The sequence below is a fragment of the Bidens hawaiensis genome, unplaced genomic scaffold, assembly GCF_021521415.1.
Source record: "Bidens hawaiensis isolate Kalapana, Puna unplaced genomic scaffold, B.hawaiensis_p1.1 tig00038088_1, whole genome shotgun sequence".
NCBI classification, from domain to species: Eukaryota; Viridiplantae; Streptophyta; class Magnoliopsida; order Asterales; family Asteraceae; genus Bidens; species Bidens hawaiensis.
The window spans coordinates 48,347-73,030 of record NW_027505525.1 but is presented as its reverse complement, the minus strand read 5'-3'; the positions used below and the strand labels follow the sequence as shown (position 1 = coordinate 73,030).

Here is a 24,684-nt window from a genome sequence, read left to right as displayed (position 1 = left end):
CAATGTAATCAATGCCCGATTCGCTAGGCAACGATTCAATGGCACACTAGCAAGTCTTTGGCTTGTATATGGTTCATTATGGTTGATTGATTATTACCACATATGTTTTTTTACGTATTTAACATTTATAATTTATTATTTATTTATCATATATATTATTTTTGTGTCAAAAGCCAACATGTGTTGTTGACAAACTCTTTTATTTTCTATGCATATGTAGGTTATCATGTAAAGTGAAGATTGAAGTTTGGATATTTAGTCAAGACCATAGGATTTAATGAAGACAAACAAAATTTAAATTTATTATATTTATTTATTTGATTTGTTTGTTATATTTGGATATTGTGTGTACATTGAAAATAAAATAATTAAATAGATATTGTCATTTATATTCATGTTAGTATCTTCGAGCTGTGAGCAATCGGATCACGCCCCAGGATTTCTGCCTTAGGTTGGGGTGTGACAACTAAAGTGGGGCAAGCACATATAGTTATCATTAAATGGTGGAGGGATTGCTGCATGTTCAAATCCCAGCCCGTCTTTTGTTTCATCCCCATCTGTGATCCAGTGATGCCATTCAACTTATCGGAGGCCATTTCAAGCTCAGTTATTTTTCTTTGGGAAAGATCTAATTCTAGTTTTTTAATATTTGTATTTAAATCAGTTATTCGTTTTTATGAGGCTAAACTAGCAAATTAGAATTAAACAACTTTAGATTCAAGTTTGCCATGTCATCATTCTAGTATAATATATCTTTTCAGCCTTTTTGTACTCATCATTAAGATATTTAATGCCAATGTTTTCTCTAATTAAAGCGGCATTATGATTTCTCTAGCTCTCTACTTTGTCAATGAACTTTTGAGAGCATAAATATGTGTGTACCTCAGAAGTGTAAGGAGTGTCTTGTCTGCTTCCTGATGCAGAGCTCAATGAAGCTTGATTCCCATCTGCGAATTCCATTCCAGAAAAAACAATGGGTTTATCAACTCACCAAATTGACCCTCCCAATCTGGCTCGCCAGTTTTAGAAGACTATGTGACAAGGGCCCTTGAGTTTGAGCTTCCATTATCAGAGTTCCCATGACCGATCCTTGAAGCCCCTTTATCCGATGAACTGCATTTATTAGTTGGTCTTTTGTCATTCCTCTTTCCCACATCACCATCTGACACATCAACAATCTTCACGTCTCCATCAGGCTGTCTTGGATTCGTACATTCTCAAGCAACGTGCCCCATATCGTTACAATTGTAACAGTGGAGCTTGTCTTTGTCGAATCCAATGTGCTTGCTATCATAATCCTTGAAGCTGTTCTTGCCATATTTCTTCATAAAATTTATGGCCCTATGTATTGTCATGGCTATGCGGTACTTGATGCCCATCTTTTCAAGACCTTTCTCGTTAATTTATGGAATATCTCTTTGTTGAAAAGATGGAGGTAGCAGATTTCCTTGTAGCAGCTGCTCATGGCTAGACATAAAGGCGCTGAATAAAGCAATGTGAGAATCATCAACTTGAGCGGTGGGTTGGCTAGAAATACTTGTCTTGTTGCTTGACGGTTTGTTGATCCCATGAGCTTTAAGAGCTTGCTCAACAGCTTTATTGACAACATCTTGAAAGGAGTTGGTTTTTGCCAATTCTGACCGACTCATAGATGATTTGAAGGCAATGTTCTGATCAGGCTGAGCAGTATACACTTTCACCCATTTCACTGTATAAACAGTCCGACGGGATTAACTAAGAAAGGCTGTGATGATTCCTGAACCCGTAGAGACCCCAATATGGTTGAGAGAACTGACATGGCTGTTTACTCTGTGCTTGTTATCCACTCAAATGACTTGATGATGGAAGTCAAGTCAGACAAAATAGTAGTGTTCAGATTAGTTGCTCTCATAATGGTGGTAACACTACTATTCCATGTGTGGTATGAGTTCAAAATCTTGTTAATTTCTGACATGTCGTAATTAATTTCAGCACTTCTCATTTTGATGATCAACTTCTCAAATCTGCTGATGAGGTTTCCAACTGATTTTTCTTTAACATGATTAAGCATGTTGAATTCTCCCCTTAACATTTCCTTCCGGCTGTTTCTCATGTCCAGATTACCCTCAAATTTCTCAACCAAAGCCTCCCAAAGCCCTTTGGCGGTTGTGCACTCTCTTATGTTGAGCAATATCAGTTGGCAAGCACACCCTGAGAACACCATAGGCCTTTTCATCATCAAGTATCAATTTTTATTTTGTCAATTTCAGAGTAGCTCTCTATGGGAACACCAACTAGTCCGTCCGCAGTATATGTGGTAGGCTTGTGAGGTCCATTCTCAATGGATCTAAGTAGGTCAAAGTCAGTCATCCTCACATAGTTCTTAAATCTCCATTTGAATTCCTCAAAATTACTTTCATATGTCAATAGCTTAGGAGGTTTTGTTGTGGTTCCGACATCATTTTCAAGTATTAAATAGTTCTTTAACAACTCAGAATCGTGAGTCATCTTAACAATCAGAATATCAAACCAAACAGTCTTGAAAAAGGAGCAAATCTGTTTAAAAACCAAGTTCAAACATTATTACAACATAAGCCGAAAACTAGCAAAATACAACGTGAATGAACTAGATAATACAAAAGACTACGTTATAAAATAGGTCTTAGCATTAAGATTCATAAAGAAAAGGCTAAAATTGTAGAGAGGAAGGGAGGTTCGATCTCAGGTTAGCCATAAAACAAGGGTTAAGTTTTACCACTATACCATACCAGAACCGATTGAAAATGTAATTAACTTAATATTTATATATGTGGTGTATAATCTTTTTTAAGAAAGTAGGGCCCAAAATTTTTGAAGGTCCAAAATCTTAGCTTGAGTTTGTTAAACTAAAAGGCTGGCCCTGTGTAAATCCGCATGCTTGCTTAACAGATTATTCGAAATACAACCAATTTATGAAATGAGTCATATATAACAACCGAAAACCTAATTAGATTTGTATGAAATTAGTAAAAAAAAATCGTAACCTTTGATAAGATGAAAGAGAAATTAAGAAAACAGACAATTTGATTTATTTAAATGTTATGGTTGTACTCCTGTTAAAAAACTAAGATCAAGTGAAGCATATTATAATGAAGTTGTCTGAAAAAGACCGCAGACTTTGAGCAAGTGGGACATTTCACCTCTTATATTTATCCAAACGCATCCATCTATTGTAGCCTCGCCTTCATCTCTCTCTCTCTCTAAAAAGACAACACCTTGACTGCTATGTATCCAACCTCCGATTCCTCTTCTTCACCCCAGCCTCCAAGAGATCATCACACTAACAATAATAATGGAAACAGCCACGTCGGCGGCGGTATCGGGCTCGCTCGCTACCGCTCGGCACCAGTTGCTTTCCTAAACACCGCAGTTGACTCCGTCATCAATGAAGAAGCTGGCGGTCAACAACAACATATGGTTAACGGAACGCCTACTACTCGCTTCTTCGACACCTCGGTGGAGCGGCCACAAACGACGACGTCATTTCGGTTAAACGAGTTCGCAACCGCTTTTCATGGAATGAAAACTACGAACCAGTCACCGTCTCCTTTATTCCGCCACGGCAGCTCCCCCGCCGGTTTTCTCAACGCTCTCGTTTCTTCTACTCCCGCCGGTACGTCTTCTCTTCTTCTTTTTTGACTCTGTTGTAAGCCATTAGGTCTGTTAATCGTGAATACCTGAGTTCGAACCCTGAAACAAATTTCGGACAGTCTGTTATTAGTTTGACACTCATACATATATATGTGTTAGTCCCTGCTGGATCGTTATATTTACACAGCGTAGATACATAAAGTCTATATATATTTATATATGATCGATATTTGTAGATAAACCCTACCAATTAATATTATATTCATAAGTGCTTGCAACTTGCATTCTTCGATCCCCAACACTGTTCATCACCTTAATTTTAATATGCAAATTACCACAATTTCCAAAGGAGTTTCCAACTGAAATGTTTTATGAACAAAGAATTTTTAGGTTTATATGTTCATCATGTAAACCCTAGTTCTTGTCTATTATGATATATTATATATATTCAAATATATAAATTAGTCCACAAAGTTTCCGGGTATTTATTTTGAAAACATTAAAGCCAATTATAGGCCTAACATTAAAGCAAATTTTACCTACAATAAAACTTTTAAAAATGTACGTAATAATAATAATTCAATGCATATCTTCGGTGAAGATTGAAATTTCCTAAAACCCTAATATAAGAGCAGTACATCATATATATATGCATGATTAGCATTGGTCGATCATAAGAGACCAAGAGTTTTAAAGATAAAGGATATGATCCTCGTATTCTTGTTTATTCATGCAATGAATTGGAAATCTGCACGTACATTGATTCAAACAGCTTATGATTGAGAGATCACTATAATTTAATTTAAGAACTAAATCATGAAGAATCTCTATAATGGTTGAATTTTAACGTTCTCCACTAAATTGAATTGACAACTGATCAAACACACGACCAAATTATATATATACAGTTGAAACTACTAGCGTGACATGATTTAATGCCTTGAATTGGGTGAGATAATTACAGAAACACAAAAGGAAAGGGCCATTCTATAGAAAGTTAGAAATATCGCTTTACCTTTTCTTCTAGATGTCCGATGCACGATCATCTAGCTACCAAATTAATCTATCAGTTATATACATGATATACGGACGTATAACATTTTTAAAAGGATGTATACAAGCATATACCATCAAGTTGCCTGCCGTATACAAATGCATACCGTACCATACAACAACATATACGTGGACATAGAGTAACCACGCCATATGCAAGCGTATACTAACAAAGTGCACACTTGTATACGAGAATATATATAACATCAAACCAATCTTCGTATTTTACAATTATGTCATTATATACCTAAAACATCATATAAGCTCCTACAAATGTGCTAAAATGTTGAAATTTGACAAATTCATGTAATGAATAGTAATCATTCAAGTTTTAAGTTTGTAAAAAGTTACATAGAATTACCTTTTCATCTTTTACGAGACCTTTTTTTGCCAACAATCTTTTTTGTTTATGTTTAATTTCATATTAAAAAAAGTGTTAAAAAGTTAACAATTAAATGAATTTAGTGGTGACATGACCTTCTGGTTTTTTAAATGTGCGCCTCTTTCAAAAAAGGTAAATTTGTATTTTATTATCATAACCAATTACATCATTTATGTGTAATTTCTTGGCAAAATGAATATTGATATTTTAAAGTTAATATGTGTTTAAAACTTTGAAATATAATATATTATTTTCTGTTTCTTATGAGGGCCAAGTGTTAGGAAGATTCAAATGAAACAAGTGGACATCTAGGTAATAAGGACCAATAATACGATATATATAAGGGCAAGTGGGACTTAAATATTGTCCATTGGTTTTAAACAACGCCCGTGGTTTCGCTTTTCGAATATATATATTTATGGTAACCGTGACGTTCGATTTTTTGTTGAATACATTTTTGAGTCAATGTTTATATTATCTATGATTTATTTACTTATGTTATTACTTGTAATTGTCTTAGAACATTAATTAGAAGATAATACTTAAACATTAAGTCACGACGTGCTTATGAAGTACATGGGGTTTGAAGTGAGAATGAAAATTTTGCTAAACTATGTTTGTCCATGCTGATATTTAATTGGTCATGAAATATGTTTGATATATTTTATTTATTTTTTCTTTGAAAAAAACATAACTTCTAGTATTATTTTAAGTTTTATTGAATAAATAGTTAATTGCAAATATGGTTCTTGTGATGGAACCTCAAACGTAGGTTTCAACCACATGGTGCCTTTTGCAAATATGGGCCCTATGGTGAACATAATTTTTCAATTGGGACCTCGCCGTAAACCCAAAGTTTGGTTTTCTGTAAAAAGACCGTTCTGCCCTTGCAAATTGCAACCTTGTGGTTTTAAATACCTACAATTTGGACTCTATGTCTGTTAACATATATTTCCTCCAACTGTTTTAACCAATCAAATGTTGACTTTTTAGGGTTGACTATCTTTGACCCGTTGACCGTTAATGTAAGCTACTTATTACAATCTACTAAACATAAGTAATCATAACATTTACTATCCAAACTAATTATTTGTATAAAATTAACCAAATTGACATGAAATCAAAGATTTTCATTGTTTTACTTTCCTAAGTCAAACTTTGACTTTACACAACCTTAACTAATTGAAACACATAGTGCACACATACATGTATATACATTTAAATTCATACAATACACATTACACACATTTTGACTTTCTAAGATCAACTATGACTTTACATACATATACACACAGATACATATATTACAACAGAAACATACATGCATATATACATATACACAGATACATACATGCATATATGCATACATAGATGCATATATGTATATATCTATTCATACACATATATATACACAGATACATACATGCATATATACATATATGCATACACATATGCAAATACACACACACAAATGCCAACATATACAAATGCATACACATAGATGTCAACATACATTTTACATACATATATACACAATCACAAGTGAATAGACAATTATGCCCAACAATTATTCCAACATACATATTACATACATATATACACAGTTATATATGTGTATGTATACATATTACATGCCCAATAGACAAAGACATAAGCATAAACACACATTGCACTTTAAAACACAGGCAGACATACATACAGATTAAGTTAACACAAGTTATCCGTAGTAGGTTATCATTTAACATAAGTTAATACAAATTACACATTAGTGGTTATACTAATATAAAAGAACACCAAGTAATTACAGTAGTACCAAAATACCAGATCCTTGGTTATCAAAACCCCTGATTACTATAGATTATAAGTACTAATTTAACAAAACAAACCTAAACAACTACTCCAACAAATCTTGTCCACCTGCATTGAAGTTGATGATGTAGATCCTGTTCGGCCAGGTGCACACCAAAACCACCAAATCAACGCTTAGGTGGCTCCATGACAAATCGAGCAACATGGCATCTACAAGAAACATGCACGAAGTAATCGCAGCTACAATTTCACATTTCATAACTCAAAATTGAGACCCGATTCATACCTGAGAAAAGCTAGGTGTTGGCGATGAAGAGATGAAACTTGCGGCTAGGCCTGATTCCAAAAAAAATGCTTACCAATGGGCCCATATTTGCAAAAAAGATACTGCGGGATTGAAACTTGCGTTTGAGGTTCCAACAAAAAACCACATTTGCAATTAACTCTTAAATAAATATTATTATGTACATTAATTTCTCTCAATAATCACAAATTGTTTGAAATGCTATTAGCTTTAAATAAACATTATGTAAGGAACTTACATTATAGTCTTCTTTTGATGTTAAATGACTTTTTTTAAACATATAGCTAGCGCTTTTAGGGGATAGTTTATGTAGAAAATAATCTTAACATGATAGTATAAGAAACAATACCAATCTATAAAAAATGAAAACGTAGGAAACAATATCATTTACGATAGCAATCTACATAAGCGATGTTTTATAATAACAAGAAAAAACTTAACAATGACAACAAAAGAATCAGAATCATAAACAAAATAATAAAAACAAAAAGAAAAACATCTCATTCATTCACATTAATAAAAAAAATGTTGAATCTTAGGTGTCATGTCTCTACCTTACTTTTAATTTCTAATCATCTCATTCATTCTAGCTAACCATGGATAATGTGTCAAAACTATTTTATCAATTGGGTTGTAACATAGTGTGGATTTTATCAGTTATTGAGTTAAGTATCATTTTCATACTTGACGTTTGATTAACTACACAACCTTAGTAACTTTTTTAAAATTTCTTTCAAATCAACACTTGAACTTTTCAAAATCATGCTATTTTAGTATTTTTAATTAACCCCGTTTGCATTTTTCATTAAGTCGTGCATAAAATAGTAATATTTATATTTCTCATTTACTTAACCCTGTGGTCAATAACAAATAAGCCGGACTACCTTTTTAACAAAACTAAACGAACCGAACTACTTTTTTTTTAACAAAAATGAATGAACCAAAGTACTTTATTCAAGAAAAGTAAACGATCTGAACCCGTTTTTTTTTAACAAAAATAAACAAATCGAACTAGTTTTTTAACTAAAATAAATGAACCGAACCACATTTTTTAACAAAAATGAATTAACCGAACTACTTTTAAAAAAACAAACAAACTGAACCACTTTTTTTTTAACAAAAATACATGAACCGAGCCACTTTTTTAGCAAAAATAAACAAACCGAACCACTTTTTTTAACAATAAAAATTAACGAACCGAACTACTTTGTTAAAAAAAAGTGGTTCGGTTCATTTATTGTTGTTTAAAAAAAGTGAAAAATAGCATGATTTTGAAAACATCAGATGTTGATTTGCAAAACATTTAAAAAGGAGTAAAGTGTCATTTTCGTTCTTGTGGTTTGGCAAATAATGCGAATTTGGTCCAAAAAGTTTATTTTTTGTATATAGATCCTCCACGTTTCCTAATTCTTACCAATTACATCTAAATCATTAACTCTGTTAAATTGAATCGTTAACTCAGGGTTAGACATGTCTTTTCACCCTTTCTTTATTACATGAGTACAGTACCAAAATTGTCCCTGAAGTTTGGTCACATTTGCGAATTTCGTCCAAAAATATTTTTTTCGCAAATAGACCCTCGATGTTTCCCAACTGTTGCCAATTTCGTCCAATTTGTTAACTTGGTCTAAATTCAACGTTAACTCAAGGGTGTTACTGTCCTTTTACATATTTGTTTACACTGTTATTACTATTACGCATACTATATTGGATTCAAATATAAAAATCGTGAAGTGTTACATATGTCATCGAACAAACACATAATAATAATAATAATAATAATAATAATAATAATAATAATAATAATAATAATAATGTAAACATACATGTAAAAGGCAACGGTTGGAAAAAATCGAGGGTCTACTTGGGAAAAAAATATTTTTGGATGAAATTCGCAAATATGACCAAACCTCAAGATATAATAAAGAAATAGTGAAAAAACATGTCTACCCCTGACTTGACGATTAAATTTAACGAGGTTAGTGATTTGAATGTAATTGGTAAGAATTGAGAAACGTGGAGGGTCCATATGCAAAAAATAAACTTTTTGGACTAAATTCGCATTATTTGCCAAACCGCAAGAACGAAAATAGCACTTTACTCTTTAAAAGGGTACTAAAGTTGCGTAATTGATCAAAACTCAGTATAAAAATTGACACTTAACTTTTCATTATTTAAAGATGTGTAAGTGTCAAATAATCACCTTTCAAAAAAAGTTCATGCTAAATAGAATCAATTATTAAGTTGGTGGTTATTTTTTAACATTGTAGAAAATATATATTTAGGTTTACATTTATATTGTTTAATGACATTATATTCTAAATTACTGTCTATATATGCATTAATAATCATCTTTTAAAAATTTTTACACAAGAAATTACATTAAGTTCATATTTTATTTCATGTGTAGTACACATAGTGAAACATGAAAATATACATTTTATAAGTCGTGAACTGAAAAAAAAATATAATTCACAAAGTTTTACTTTGTACATTAAATTAATTCATAAGTATTTTGAAAATTACAATTGAAATAGACATTATTTATTTTCATTATTTGATAAATCTCGTATGATACAAGGGTTCTAAAGCTAGTATTAAATAAAAGGGAAAAGTGCATAAATAATAATGAACTTCACTTCAATTCAAAGCATTCTCAGCCTATTCTCTATATATGTATAAGGGGATTTTGTAAATTATATGGTATGGTTATGAATAGTTGTGAGTAGAAAAAAGAGAAAATGTTATATGGGAAAGTTAAATTTGAGGTTTCACTGTTCATACTTCATACCGTATAATGTTTTAATATTTTCTAAAAGTGATTGTGAGTGAAAGAGTGAGAGAAAAGATAATGATAAATATATAAGAAGTATTATTTAATTGAACATGAGAGAGAAAATATAGTAATTTTTAATGTATTTATATGATATACTAGATTTTATCTCCCGTATTACGGGGGTTGTTTTACATTATTCATTTTTAATATTTATATATGTATATTTGGATGTTAATTTTATTATTGTAAGAAAGTTAATAATTAATATACTTGAGGTTTGATGATAAAATGGTTTCACAAATTAATGATATTTTATAATTTGGTTTAAAAGCTATCTGGGTTTGGTGATACCCATTACCCATTTATTTTCTTTATTATAAAATTGTTTATTAATTATAAATAATATATATTTTTAAATAAAATAGGATATTAATTTTTAGTATATCCCTATTTTATAGGATTTTCATATCAAATATTTTATGAGATTAATTTTTAATATAATGAGATGTTATAACCCGTTTAAGAGTTATCAGAGTTTGGTGAGACCTTTGGCCGTGAATTCGGGTCAAATGCGTGAGAAACCTTCATTTACAAATTAAGCAATCTGATGGCTTGAGAAAATGGTTGTTTTACATTTTTCATTTTTTAATATTTATTTTTTGGATTTTAATTTTTTTTATTGTAAGAAAGTTAATATCTGAAGTTAATCTTTCTGGGTATAAAGTGGATGGACAAAGAGAGTGAGAATTAATGGAGAATAAAGGGGTTGCTTTCTTTAAAGTTTTGATTACAGTTAAGACGGGATACATTATTACATTACACAAAGATTAGCTTAATTCTTCTAACGTCTGGTATCACGAAACATTATTTTGTTGATTCCAGAGAGTTTCTCCGGAGACCTGGCTTCCAGTATATATAAATCCTCTGTTATTTAATTAAATCTTTAAGATTTTTTTCTTAATAAAATAAAATAATGTTCATAGAAAATAACGATTGATGATGTTTATTATTAAAGTGTTATACATAGACATGGACGACTAAATATAATTAATAATATACTTAGGGGGTGTTTGGTAGAGGGATTTGATTGGGGAGAAATGGAATTAGAAATATTTCTTTTGTTTGTTTTCCACTTTTCATTTCTATTTCTCTAAAACTAGAGAATTCCATTTCTCTTTAAAACAAAGAGAAATCCATTTCTCAGCAGCCTCCTCATAGCATGTCACCACCCCGTCTCCGGCCGCCACCCCGTCTCCGGCCGCCACCTCGTCTCCGGCCACCACCTCGTCTCCAAGTCTGCAACCGCCACCTCGTCTCCAAGTCTGCAACCGCCACCTCGTCTCCAAGTCTGCAACCGCCACCCCGTCTCCGCCGTTCGCAGTGGTAAACACAGAGATGGTAACCGGTTGATTGTGGTCGCAGGTGGGTGACAGTGGTGGTGGAAATCGGCGGTGGTTGCAGGTGGCTTCTGATTATCATCATCATCGCCACCACAACCACCACCACAAAATCTCCAAAGAGGCAGTGATGACAAATCTAAGCCTCCTTTTTCTATATCTTATGTTCCAAAAATTTGAATCTTTTTAATTTCTTGTGTACTGTGGTTGAAGAAGGGGGTTTAGTGGCGGCAGCCGGTGGTGGTGGGCTGTGGTTGAAGAAAGGGCTGTGGTGGTGGTGCTGGTGGTGTGTGGCTGTGGTGGTGGGGCTGGTGGTGGTGGTGCTGGTGGTGGTGGGGCTGCGGTGGTGAGTGGTGTCAGGTTGGGTGGAGGTGGGGTTGGGTATGGTAGAGTTCTCTGTTTATTTTCTCGTGTACCAAACAAGAGAAATGATTCTCGTTCTCCATACCAATTCTCTTTCTCTACAATTCCATTTCCATTTCTATTTTCACTCCATTTCCATTCTCTGTACCAAACACCCCCTTAGGGTTTGATGATGAAAGGGTTTCATAAATAAATGATATATTATAACCCGTTTAAAAGCTATCTGAATTTGGTGACCCATGACCCGCTTATATTTTTTACTATAAAATTGTTTATCAATTATAAATAATATCTTTTTCTTTTTAAAATGGATATTAAATTTTAGTATATCCCTATTTTATAGGATTTTCATATCAAATAATTTGAAAGATTAATTTTTAATTTAATGAGATGTTATAACCTATTTAAGAGTTATCTGGTTTTAGTAAGACCCGTACCCATGAATTTGGGTTAAATCAATGAGATGTCTTCATTTAAAAATCAAGCAATCTAGTAGCTTCCATAAAAGGGGGGAGCGACCACATCGCGACATGTAGGATTTTAGGGTTTTCGTTTATATATATTATAGATATATGAATATATGATAGGAAATTGAATGCGAATATTCTTATGGTATGTAACAATCACTCAAGCTTAAATTTGAGAGTTTGAATGTAAGAGCATTCTCAATTCATTATTCATCTTCATCTCTATAACTACACTAAAACACTATCTTTTCTCTCTAACTTTAATTAAATAATATTTTTTATACTTTTATCATTACCTTTTCTCTCTCATGTACTCACAACCATTTTCAAAAACATTTAAAAATTATAGAGATGAACAGTGCGTTTTTTCAAATTTAACCATAAACAGTAAGATTTTCTCTCCTCCTTCTCTCACAGCCACTTTTAACCATCTCTAAAAAAATAAAGAAACCATTAACATAATTTGAAGAATCCATTGAAAATATTCTAACCTCATCTATTAAATAAAAGGGCAAAGTGAATAAAATATAATGAACTATTTATACTAATTTATTTTTATGAATAGTAATAATCGAAACCAAAAGTTGACAGTACTTTAGGTTTGTTTTTCTAAGTATCAATTCTAATTTACATCTATAATCTATTTAATTATATTTTGAGAGTTACGTGTCATTTTAGTACATGTGGTTTTTCCAACTACACAACTTTAGTATCAATTTTGAATTTATTGAAAACAGCTACTTCACTTTTCTAAAACATGTCATTTTAGTACTTTTTCCTAACTCCGTCTAACTTTGTCGGTTAAGTTAGGGGTAATTTGGTAACTTCGTTATTTTATTTATATTTTCCTTTTCTTTTAAAGGTCTTCCCCTTTTAATTCTTTCAAAAATCGTGAACTAGGGATTAACACTTTATACCAAGTATCATTACCATACCGGTAACGTACGATTGATCAACATTCTGAACTGATGTGTATTTTTATTGATACTGATACCGAACCTGTGGTATACCGATTAATATTGTATTCAGTTTGTGTTTTTTTACTTATTTTCTCTATTTTTTGCTCACAATCAATTTCAGAAAATGTTAAAAACTTATATGGTGTGAACAATTTGATCCCAAGTTTAACTTTCTCTAATAACATTTTCTCTTTATTGTAGTCACAATCACTTATTACTATATGATATAATTTATAAAACGTACTCACATATTTATATGAATTTGGGGCTCCTACCTAAATAAATTTTTCTTAAGGAATACAGGTTTGACCTTGTTTCATTAGCTTTTTATTGAAGCTTAATATATTTTTCAATAAACCACATAATTATGTTCAATGGAAACAAATAATTTTAATCTGATTTACCCATTTTAACTTCACACCAAATTATATGAACAAAAATAGTTACTTATAATTAGGGTTATCACATATAACGGTATTAAAATACTAATGAATTATAAATATAATATAATAACATAAATTATTGCAATTTGTATGTGACTAAAGAATGATAAATATAATATATTAAAAGTAGTCTAGTACTAACACTAAACATCAAATATATATTAATCAATAAATAATAAAAAACAAAGTGTAGCAGTTGCAAGTTGCATTGCAAGTTGTAATTGTTTAGTTTGCAAGTTGATCAAAGATTCAGTGCATCAATCATCATCACTTCATCAGCAGCATAACCCTTCGTACCTGACCAAACACATGCCTCCTCTTCTACCCCACCATCTCCCCACTCAAACAAACATATACGTACACAACTTCCATTGTATATTTGTTTAAATATATATTAACCAACATGTATGTATCAATGTACGTATGTGTATGTATATATGTATTGAATAATTTTTTATAGAAATATTCTTTATTTGACGTTTATAAAAAGAGTACTTTTAAGCAGTCTACATTTAAACCCTAAAAAGCTTGGTTAATTAAATGATATAGAAAACGTAACTAAATGAGCGATCAAACAAATTTTTGTTCTCTAATTCTACTCTAGTCAGCAATGCCACATTATTGTGGTCATCTAAAAAATCCCCATTTTGTCGCCTACTACACGTGGTACAAGGACTAACGAATTAAGAGTTCATCCTTTTCAGGCCGGTCCTTAATTATGATTTATGAGCCTTCTACAATCGGATGAAGAAATGAATTGTTTTGAATAGATAATGAACTAATTCATTATATTTTATATGTTTGGCCGTACAATCATACTGAATAATTGAATAAAGGGGCTCTTCCAAGTTTTATTTCACACTATCCCAAAAATGACTTTCACCTGCACATAAAGTTATGGTTTTCGATATATTTGCCTATTATGTGTTAGAAATCAATGACGCATTTGAATTAAAAAGATAAGATTTCAGTCTAGCCATTTTAACTTTTTTGGGTGAATACGTCTTCACAATGGATTATTTGTTGTAAATTTTTTTGATAAAATTTCATATTGGATTTATTTTTTGTGTTTTCAGTGGTCGTGGGGTGACGCAAATTGGCCACAAACAATAAGCTAATTAGCGGCACACCATCGGTAATATGTCGGTTGTATCTATTATTGTTTCGACGGGGGTACTATGTAATTGCGAGTTAGATCGTTCATTGTGTTCATCGGTAGTTTTGGTCTACTATTTGTATTTTGTTTTAGTTTGTTTTTTCTTTACAATTGTCTTTGGTCTAGTGGCGTCAAATAGTAATAGTTGAAGAAGAGTTTGTTTATCCAATGGAGTGGATTCTTGTGATTGTCAATAAATATGCAATTAAACATACCGTTAAATAATTATCTTATTTGTATTTTTATACATTTTATTTCAAAACAAAACGAAAAATTTTTTGGTCGGAGACTCAAAAGGGTGCAATCTCTCTGTTAGAAGAAACATTTGGCCTTATTTCACATTAGGATAATAACCCGTGTTACGCACGGATGGAAAACATATCAACAAACAATATAAAATATAAACTACGCATTCAGTTAACACAAATATTTAACATAAGTTTTTTACTCTTAGATGTTACAAGAAATAATACAACATAAAAAGAAAATACTTTATAAATAAACAATGCAATGAATAAGAAATAATATAACATAAATGAACCATTAGATCTGAAAAAAAAAATAAAAAACACATATTATTAAAAGATTTTGTAATATTAATTGAAAACTAAGTTTACAAATACATATCAGCTTTAAAATGTATCACATTAAGTTTCAGAAAATCTCTTTGTAAACAGCTTTATTAAATTTTTTTAAATGTTCCTAATTGTTCTAAAGAACGTTTTTTTCTTTTTTCTTTTAGAGTGTTTTTTATAAATAATTTTCAGAGATATCTATATTTTTATAGCATTTTTCATGTCATTTCTTAATAAATAAATAAATAAAACTTTAAGAACATTCGGTTTGATCACCATTCACCGGCTCTTCTTCTTTCCTGAAGAGTAAATTAAATCATTGACAAGATGGTTATTAATTGTAATAAATAGACTTAATCATGGAGTTAATTGCATTAATTTGAATAAATAGATTTAATTGTCGAATTAATTAAATTAAATTGGAATGCTTATTTTAATTTAGTGAATTAAAAATAATTATGAATATGTGGAAATTATTGATATGAAAATGTGATTAATCCTATGTAGATATGCTAGAATAAGGACATATAGAGAGAATCATTTTATTTTAAGAAAATCATTTTGCTTTAATATATTAGTAAGATTCTCATGCCAAACCAATTAATAGCTTTTACTATGAGTAGGATCTTATTATTAGGTATGCTGGTTTTGTTTTTTTTTTTCTTTTTTGTTTATTTGTTTTGTTTTGTTAATAATTGTGGGTGATAGGTCACTCAAGTTTCTATTGTTGATCCACTGTGAATTCTTTAACCATGCAATGATTTTCCACAAACCTTCATTGACATATTATACCTTTGATTGTAATTCAAGCCTATAATCCAATTTCCTTATAACATATTCACCAATTTAAACTAGTGTTGCATGGGAGATCGATTTTTGTTTATTGATGAATAAATGGGTGGGCTCGTGATAGTAGCCGGACTCGAGATCGGCGGTGTCCCAAATAAGCAAGTAAATAACAGGAATGCAAATTAAGGTAAGACAAGTAATTTAGGATTCTCTTCTACTTTTCATTAAAGGAGATGGCCTTTAAATAAGCTTACAAATGCATAATGGAAATCATGATGGAGAACGTGGTATATGGAGAACATGGATAACATGCATAATTGAAAAACAAATTATCCTAATAATATGCATAAAATAAACGTGGAAATGGAAATAAGGTTATGCAACATGGGTCGGGTCAAGATGATGGCTGGATCGTATCAGCTCGGTTTCACTAATTACTGATGCAACCACCCAAACATTTTGAAACTTGAACTTGAGCTATTGAAAGGACCATGCAACAATGAACTTGACAAGGATCTAGCGCTTGAAGTGGAAGATAGTAACCTTTGGTCTATGAAAATAAGTGTTTGCAACAATTATTTTTTTTTTGTCTTGTATTCATATGCTGTATGCTTATCGTATATAGATTTTCATAAACTACTTGTATTCATATTCTAATTGCCCAAATGCATTCATGAATGCCCTTATTTAGATGGAAGGAGTTCGAGATTGAGTTCCCAAATCAGTTTCGCCGGAACAACCTCTTATTCTCAAATTCCTGAAGAAACTAATGTGTTTTCGTCTTCCTCTTCGCATAGCAAAAGAGCGAAGAATAGTATTGACATGAATGGCCTCAATATCATGGAGTCCGAGGTATCTAATTAAATGTTCTTCTAACACACTCACCAATATATGTACCAGTTTACTAATTATTTTAATTACATGCGGTACAGTTTAATTTTGGATTATCGGAATCCGGTCTAGAGGCAACCACGATGGACCTTCCTCAGGATTCTGTCCCTTGTAAAATTCGTGCCAAGCGTGGCTGCGCGACTCATCCACGAAGCATTGCAGAAAGAGTAAGTCATGTTTGTATATCTTTGTCACATTAGATAATCAAATCTTGTAAACTAGTAATATTTCAAAATATACTCAAATAGTTCATAACATAATCCTATATTATACAAATATAAAGCATACACTACATATCATACAATATAAATAACTGTGACAGATGGATCTGAAAGTAGATCGATAATCTATTCGCAAGTAGATACCCCGCGTATTTGTCCAAGCTTCGCCACTGCATGCATGCATGTAGATTATTTTAAAAACTGCTAATTATATACCGAATACTTATTTATTTATCAGACATCTACTAATTCACTTAGTTATGGTTTTTCTTTTTGTTGATGTAGGAAAGAAGAACAAGAATAAGTGGGAAACTAAAGAAGTTGCAAGATCTTGTTCCAAATATGGATAAGGTAACTATAATCTTATTGTCTTCTCTCTATTTTATTCTTTACTTTTTCGTTATAATTAAAAATTTATTTACTTGCATACAATATAATATAAAAATGAGTAGGTAATCCATGTTTTTGACAAGATAAAGTCCGCTATCATATTCAATTAGATTAAATAGCTTCAATTCTAAGACCATATATCATCTCCAAAAGGTCCAAATATATTGTGCCCATGGTCTGCACTCTGCAGGAAACCTTAGTGCCTGCAAGATGATGCAAGGATTGTGCTAATGTGCTTCCTGGTTGACTGGTTGTCATTGTCTTGCTCCTTATTGAATTGGCCAGCCTGCTTAATTATGCTATGCATCCTCTTCCGCAGTTAAAGAATTAAGTTTGAACTTAAATTCACATAGGTGAATGTATGTTACAAAGATTAAAAAGAAATATCAATTTATGACGCATTCAGTGTGTAAATTGGCAATTTTTATAAGTATCTATGACATTAACTTGATGAAACTCGTTTTTTTAGCAAACAAGCTATTCAGACATGTTGGATCTGGCAGTACAACACATTAAAGGCCTTCAAACTCACGTTCAGGTTTGTAAATGCCTTTCTCTACATACGTATGAACGAATTATGTTATTGGAGTAAATGGAGAACGTAACATGAAACATTTTTTTTATAATTAAAAATAAATAAATAAACACTTAAGGAAGTTGGTATGAGCATAATGTTTATTATTTCTCATTCATCCTGTTAAAGAAAGTTATATGTTACGGTTTTTTTTTATCATAATAATTTTGTGTTTTTTAATAAACGTCACCCTAAATATAACATTCTTCAAAGCAAAATAGTTCACCAAAATGACTTTGAATGACATGATTTCTTTGTAGAGCCTTAAAAAGGAACTTCAGAATTGCTCTTGTGGATGCAAACCAACTTGAAAATTGCTTGATACTTGAAGAAAGGAAAGTCTTGTAGGCTGACAATATCTTAGACGTTGAAATTGACAATCATAAGAGCCTCAATATAGACATTGAAAGTAAGCAAAAGTATCTCATGCTTTAGTTTGATGCACTTGTTTTTCTAGTTTTTTTTTTCCTTTTCTTTTGTGTTTTTTTCTTTTTGTTTTTTCAATCAACATCGTATTCTTGTTCGAGATATCCATTGATGTAATTACAGGATTTGGTTTAAAGCTGATGTAATTATATGAAATTTTTATTCAATTCTCATGCCTCTGAAATTTATCAAGATTGATAATCGATAATTAACAAACAATATAAAATGATCTAACTTTTATTATAATCAGGAAAATTTAACTCAAAAAATCTGATTACAATAATTTTCATAATACATAACCCGAACTTGGTTGATGTATTTATATTGCTAACCTAACTTGGCCAACAAGTTATATTAATTAAACCCTAAAGCCCCGTAACCCCATACAACTTAATGAGTTACTTAATAGGCCCGTCTCGGTTACTTAATTACCAACATTCACCTCCTAATTTCCGAGTCGGATTTCGGGAGGTCTTCAACTCTAAGTAACTCGCGCATCTCTTTGAACTTGATTCCTGCAGTGCTTTAGTGAGGATATCGGCCCGTTTCTCTTCCCCGCTAATGTGCTCAACATCAACCTTGCCGTCGTTGTAGCAATCTCAGATAAAATGAAAATGGGATTTTTATTGGTGCATTTTGGTGTGTCAGTAGTCCATAGGTTTTATGTTAGTCTTGTCTGTAATAAACAATGTGTTTTGTTCATGTTTTATGTTTTAACGAGTTGGATATAATCGTACTTATGGGTTAAGCGAAGTTATGCTAACTTCGCCTATTATGTAACAGGCGAAGATATGTAGCATATAAACATATCTTCGGCCTAGGGTTTAGTGTTGTTCATTCCAGCCGTAATCTTGTGAAGTGCTTTTGTTGTGTATTAGGGATCTTCGGAAAAAACCTCGGGACGGGGAAACTATCCTCTATCTCAATTTATTAACTCGAGAATTTTTTAGAACGAGAGCTAAGTAGAAGTATAATTGAATAACTTAGTAAAGTGAGGTGGTGTGTTTTCAATAACAAGCTAAGTAAATGCAGCAAATGTAAAGGGTGACACAGCAATATAGCGAGGAAAACCCTAGGATCCTGGTAGGTGTTAGGGCTCGGATTTTCAGTATCCTAAGCAAAGGATATGTTCAGGATAACTTCAGAATACAGTATCATACCAAGCAACAGGTATCTTTAATATATCGTTATACTAACAGTTCAACCGCCTTTCTTTGATGTTTATCAGGTCATACAACTTCACTTGATCTCCTAAAGATTCGGAACACTAAGCAACTGTTATACATGGGATTTTGGTATCCTGAAATGCGGTATATTCAGGATAACTTCAGGATGCGGTATCCTCCAAACGACAAGAAACAATCAACAATTAATAAAACATTAAAGATTATATACGTTGGAGGGAGTTACAACTCGTTTATAACAATGATGTGCAAGCCATAACCGCTCCAAGATCATAACCAGGACAATTAATACTCTTTATTGCTGGTTATTATCTATTGATCCTTCTTGTAACTATAAATAGGAGCTATTTAGATCATATAGGACACACAATTTACACTCTGGCTATAGCATTACTCTGTAAACACGATCTAAAGAAGAAAGCTCAATACACTTGTAACCTTTTTCGATTATTAATAAACTGGTGGTGATAGTTTTCACCGCCCGGGGTTTTTTTCTTGTTATCCTCAGGATAACGGGTTTTTTCCTCGCAACAAATCCTTATGTTACTTCACTTCTACGTTCATTTCAATCAAGCACCACACCTCACTTACTAATTTGGTTACGAAATTACACTTGTTGATTTTTACCCAAAACAATTTGGCGCCCACCGTGGGGCAATCGGTGTTTCAATCTTTCAAAACAGTTTATTTCATTCTCCATCACCTTCATCCTTTCATCATGTCTTCACAACCAAAAACCAGCTCCATTTTTGCTCCGGTGGTCACCGCTGCTTCAAGTGTTAACTCTGGTCCTCCACCAGTCCCGAAGAAGAACACTCAACCCAGAGGAGAACTTCCACCGTACCCGGGAACCTCTACACGGGTAGATCCGGTTATATCTAACAATGACATTTTTGCTTGATGAAACAGGTCAAAACACACATGGAGCAGCAAGAAAAGACTAACTCAAAGTTATTCAAGGAAATTGAAGGGATCAAAAAGAAACCAGGGCAGGTTAATACTCCAATCATGCCTAGGGTTCTTGATTATGATTCTCCAGGATCATCTATCCTTCAGAATCCCGGATCCTTGGGGACACAACCAACATGGATCCCGTCTTAGCAGCAATCAGGATATTGGGGAATCTGTCCTCCGGTATCCTCGGAGTTACCCAGACCGACGAAGCCGGACTACATCAACATGCAGCCTCGTTCAACCACGCCAACCGGCATATTCACGTCAAGATCTCCAATGGTGTCCTCTGAAGTACATGTTGGAGATGACATCCCTATGCAGACGTCACTTTATCCTGAGAATACCCTCAATGGAGGAACTAGCCGTCAAGTCTCAGGATACCAGAGACCTCACCACGATCTCGCTAACCGTGGATCTGTGCAGGATAAGGGGATATCTCCCGAGATAGCCAAGGAATTGCAGAAAATGAAGGATATGATTTCCAATATCCCGGGGATAATCTGTCTCCTAGCTGAAGTTCCGGTAGGCAGTCACAGATTATCCAGGTTCACTTGGCCTATATGCGACGCGGAGATCCCCAAGAAATTCCAGACACCCAGCATGATACTGTATGATGGCACTACGAATCCTGAGGAACACGTAGCTCAATACAGAGATAGGATGGAGGTTAACCCAATTCCCGCTGAAATCAAAGAAGCCTGTTTATGTAAGGCATTTGGTTCAACACTAACGGGGCCGGCCCTCAAATGGTTATTAAGTATTCCTTCCAATACTATTACTTCCTTTGCTCATTTAATTAACTTATTCAATAATCAATTTTCTTGTAGTAGATCTTTTGAGAAAATGATAGGTGACTTATATAGAATTGTTCAACCTAATAATGAATCCCTAAGGGTAACTAGATTTAGCAGGGAAGATTTGGATATCCCCAACCTCGACATGGCAGCTGCTGTTGAAGCTCTCAAGATGGGGTTAAAGAAGGATTCATCCTTCTATGACAATCTTGTCATGAATCCATACAGGAATCTTGATGAAGTCAGAAACAGGGCATTAAGATACATCCGGCTAGAGGATGATAAAAAGGCTCATGGAAGTTTGGTTATCCCGAAGTATGAGTCTACCAACAGGAAGTCAGACCCTCCACAGAAGTTCTCTAGGCCCAAGCCTTATTCCAAACAAGATACCTCTAGGATAAACGCCCTGGATGAAAACAAAGACGATGAGGAGTATCCTAAAATCTCCGAATATTGTTTTAATATTGATATTGGTGGTGTAATATGTGCCATGTAGGATTTAGGTGACAAGGCCAGATGGCCCAAGAAAAATGAGAAGCCGGATCCAGCAAAGACAAGTCTAAATGGTGTGCATTCCATGAAGACTTTGGCCATCGCACTGATGATTGTATAGCACTTCGGAAGGAGATAGGATACCTTCTCAGCAAAGGACACCTGAATGAACTATTTGGAAGAAACAAGAACAAAAGTCAGGGTCCTGTCAAGATACTCCACCACCCGGAGCCAAGGTTGTATCCTTTATCTCGGGAGGATCGGACATTTGTGGAACCTCGTATTTAGGAGCTAAGAAGCGTTCCAAAGAAACAAAAATGGACAATGGATAAAGACCTCTCCGTACTTCCACGTTGACAACTCAAAGAATCATCTCCTTCGATGAGGAAGATCGATGTGATCTTGTTGATCCTAACCATGACGGATTGGTAATTACTTTATTTATAGCTAACTGTTTTGTGTGCAGGATACTCGTTGATGGAGGAAGCTCTGTGAACATTATCCAGATGGACGTATTGAAGAAAATGGATATCCCGGAAATGGAGAATATCCCAAAGTCTTCAGTTTTTGTGGGATTCAGTGGCAAAACCAAAAACACATTGGGAGAAATTAAACTTTCAATATATATTGAGAAAACTAACTCCCTACAAAAGTTTTGTGTTATTGACTATTTATCTTGTTGTAATGTGATATTAGGCAGGCTATGGATCCACATCATGAGGGCAATACCATCAACCTATCATCAATGCGTGAAACTTCCAAGTCCGTGGGGAGTTATCAAGATTAAAAGCGATCAGTAAGACGCAAAAGAATGTTATGCATCATCAATGAAGTGGATTACAAAGCCCACTCAGGCATAGCAATTACAGAAACAACCAGGGAAGGTCCTGCAGGCTAGAGACCAAGAAGTGAAGGAAGTATCCTTGGATTCTCAGGATGCCGAGATCAAAGTATTGTTAGGATCAGGTATGCCTGAGGATATCGAACAAGGATTGGTATCCTTCTTAAAGAAAAGAGACTCTACCTTCGCCTGGAAACATGAAGATATGACAGGTATCTCTAAGTCCATAATTACTCATAAACTTGGTATAGATAAATCTTTCAGGCCGGTACATCAAAAGCGAAGGAAGTTTGCTCCTGAGAGAAACGTTATCATACAGGAAAGAAGTGCAGAAGCTGCTCAAGACTAAAATGATAAGAGAAGTCCACTACCCTAGATGGTTAGCCAATCTAGTAGTAGTCCAAAAGAAGAATGGAAAGTGGAGAGTGTGTGTGGACTTCACAGACCTTAATAAGGCCTGTCCAAAAGACTCATTTCCACTCCCACACATTGATTCAATGGTGGATGCAACTGCTGGTCATGAACTGCTAACCTTCATGGATGCATCCTCAGGATTTCAACAAATTCAAATGGAGCCTTCAGATCAAGAAGACACAGCCTTCATGACCCCCACAGGTATATACTGTTATACTGCAATGCCTTTTGGATTAAAAAATGCAGGTGCAACATACCAAAGGATGGTCAACATGATGTTCAAAGACCAACTGGGGGACACGATGGAAGTCTACATCGATGACATGGTGGTAAAGTCAAGGAGGGCTGAGGATCATCTCAAAGATTGGGCAACAACATTTGACATCTTGGATGAACACAACATGAAGTTGAATCCAGCCAAGTGTCATTTTGGGGTTAAAGCAGGAAAATTCCTTAGATACATGGTCACCAAAAGAGGAATAGAAGCAAGCCCTAAGCAAATCAACCCATCCTGGATATCAAATCACCAAGGAACGTCAAAGATGTCCAAATATTGACCGGAAAAATTGCTGCTCTCAACAGATTCATTTCAAGATCTTTAGAGAAGTGTAAAGACTTCTATGATATCCTAAGGAAGAATCAAAAATTCGAATGGGGAGAGAAGCAAGAAAGAGCTCTGATATCCTTGAAGGAATACTTATTCTCAGCGCCACTCCTAATGAAGCCAGTTGATGGTGAACCATTATCCTTGTACTTAGCCGTTTCTGGGAGTGCAATAAGTGTTGTCTTGGTCAAAGATCATGAAGGACAACAACATCCAATATATTAGGGCTCGGATTTTCAGTATCCTAAGCAAAGGATATGTTCAGGATAACTTCAGGATACAGTATCCTCCCAAGCAACAGGTATCTTTAATATATCGTTATACTAACAGTTCAACCGCCTTTCTTTGATGTTTATCAGGTCATACAACTTCACATGATCTCCTTAGATTCGGACCACTAAGCAACTGTTATACATGGGATTTTGGTATCCTGAAATGCGGTATATTCAGGATAACTTCAGGATGCAGTATCCTCCAAACGACAAGAAACGGTCAACAATTAATAAAACATTAAAGATTATATACGTTGGAGGGAGTCACAACTCGTTTATAATAATGATGTGCAAGCCATAACCGCTCCAAGATCATAACCAGGATAATTAATGCTCTTTATTGCTAGTTATTATCTATTGATCCTTCTTGTAACTATAAATAGGAGCTATTTAGATCATATAGGACGCACAACTTACACTCTGGCTATAGCATTACTCTGTAAACACAATCTAAAGAAGAAAGCTCCAAACACTTGTAACCTTTTTCAATTATCAATAAACTGGTGGTGATAGTTTTCACCGCCCGGGGTTTTTTTCTTGTTATC

The 24,684-nt window shown here is 33.5% G+C and overlaps 1 protein-coding gene across 1 annotated transcript; it reads left to right on the top strand.

The window, feature by feature from the left end:
• Positions 1–3,241: 3,241 nt before the first annotated feature.
• Positions 3,242–18,555, top strand: LOC143613729 (transcription factor bHLH129-like). The gene is made up of 6 exons (XM_077087365.1): positions 3,242–3,631; positions 16,774–16,934; positions 17,015–17,140; positions 17,480–17,545; positions 18,054–18,122; positions 18,419–18,555. The coding sequence occupies exons 1-6, from the start codon at positions 3,244–3,246 to the stop codon at positions 18,467–18,469; spliced, it is 861 nt and encodes a 286-aa protein (XP_076943480.1). The 5' UTR covers positions 3,242–3,243; the 3' UTR covers positions 18,470–18,555.
• The last annotated feature ends 6,129 nt before the right edge of the window (positions 18,556–24,684 follow it).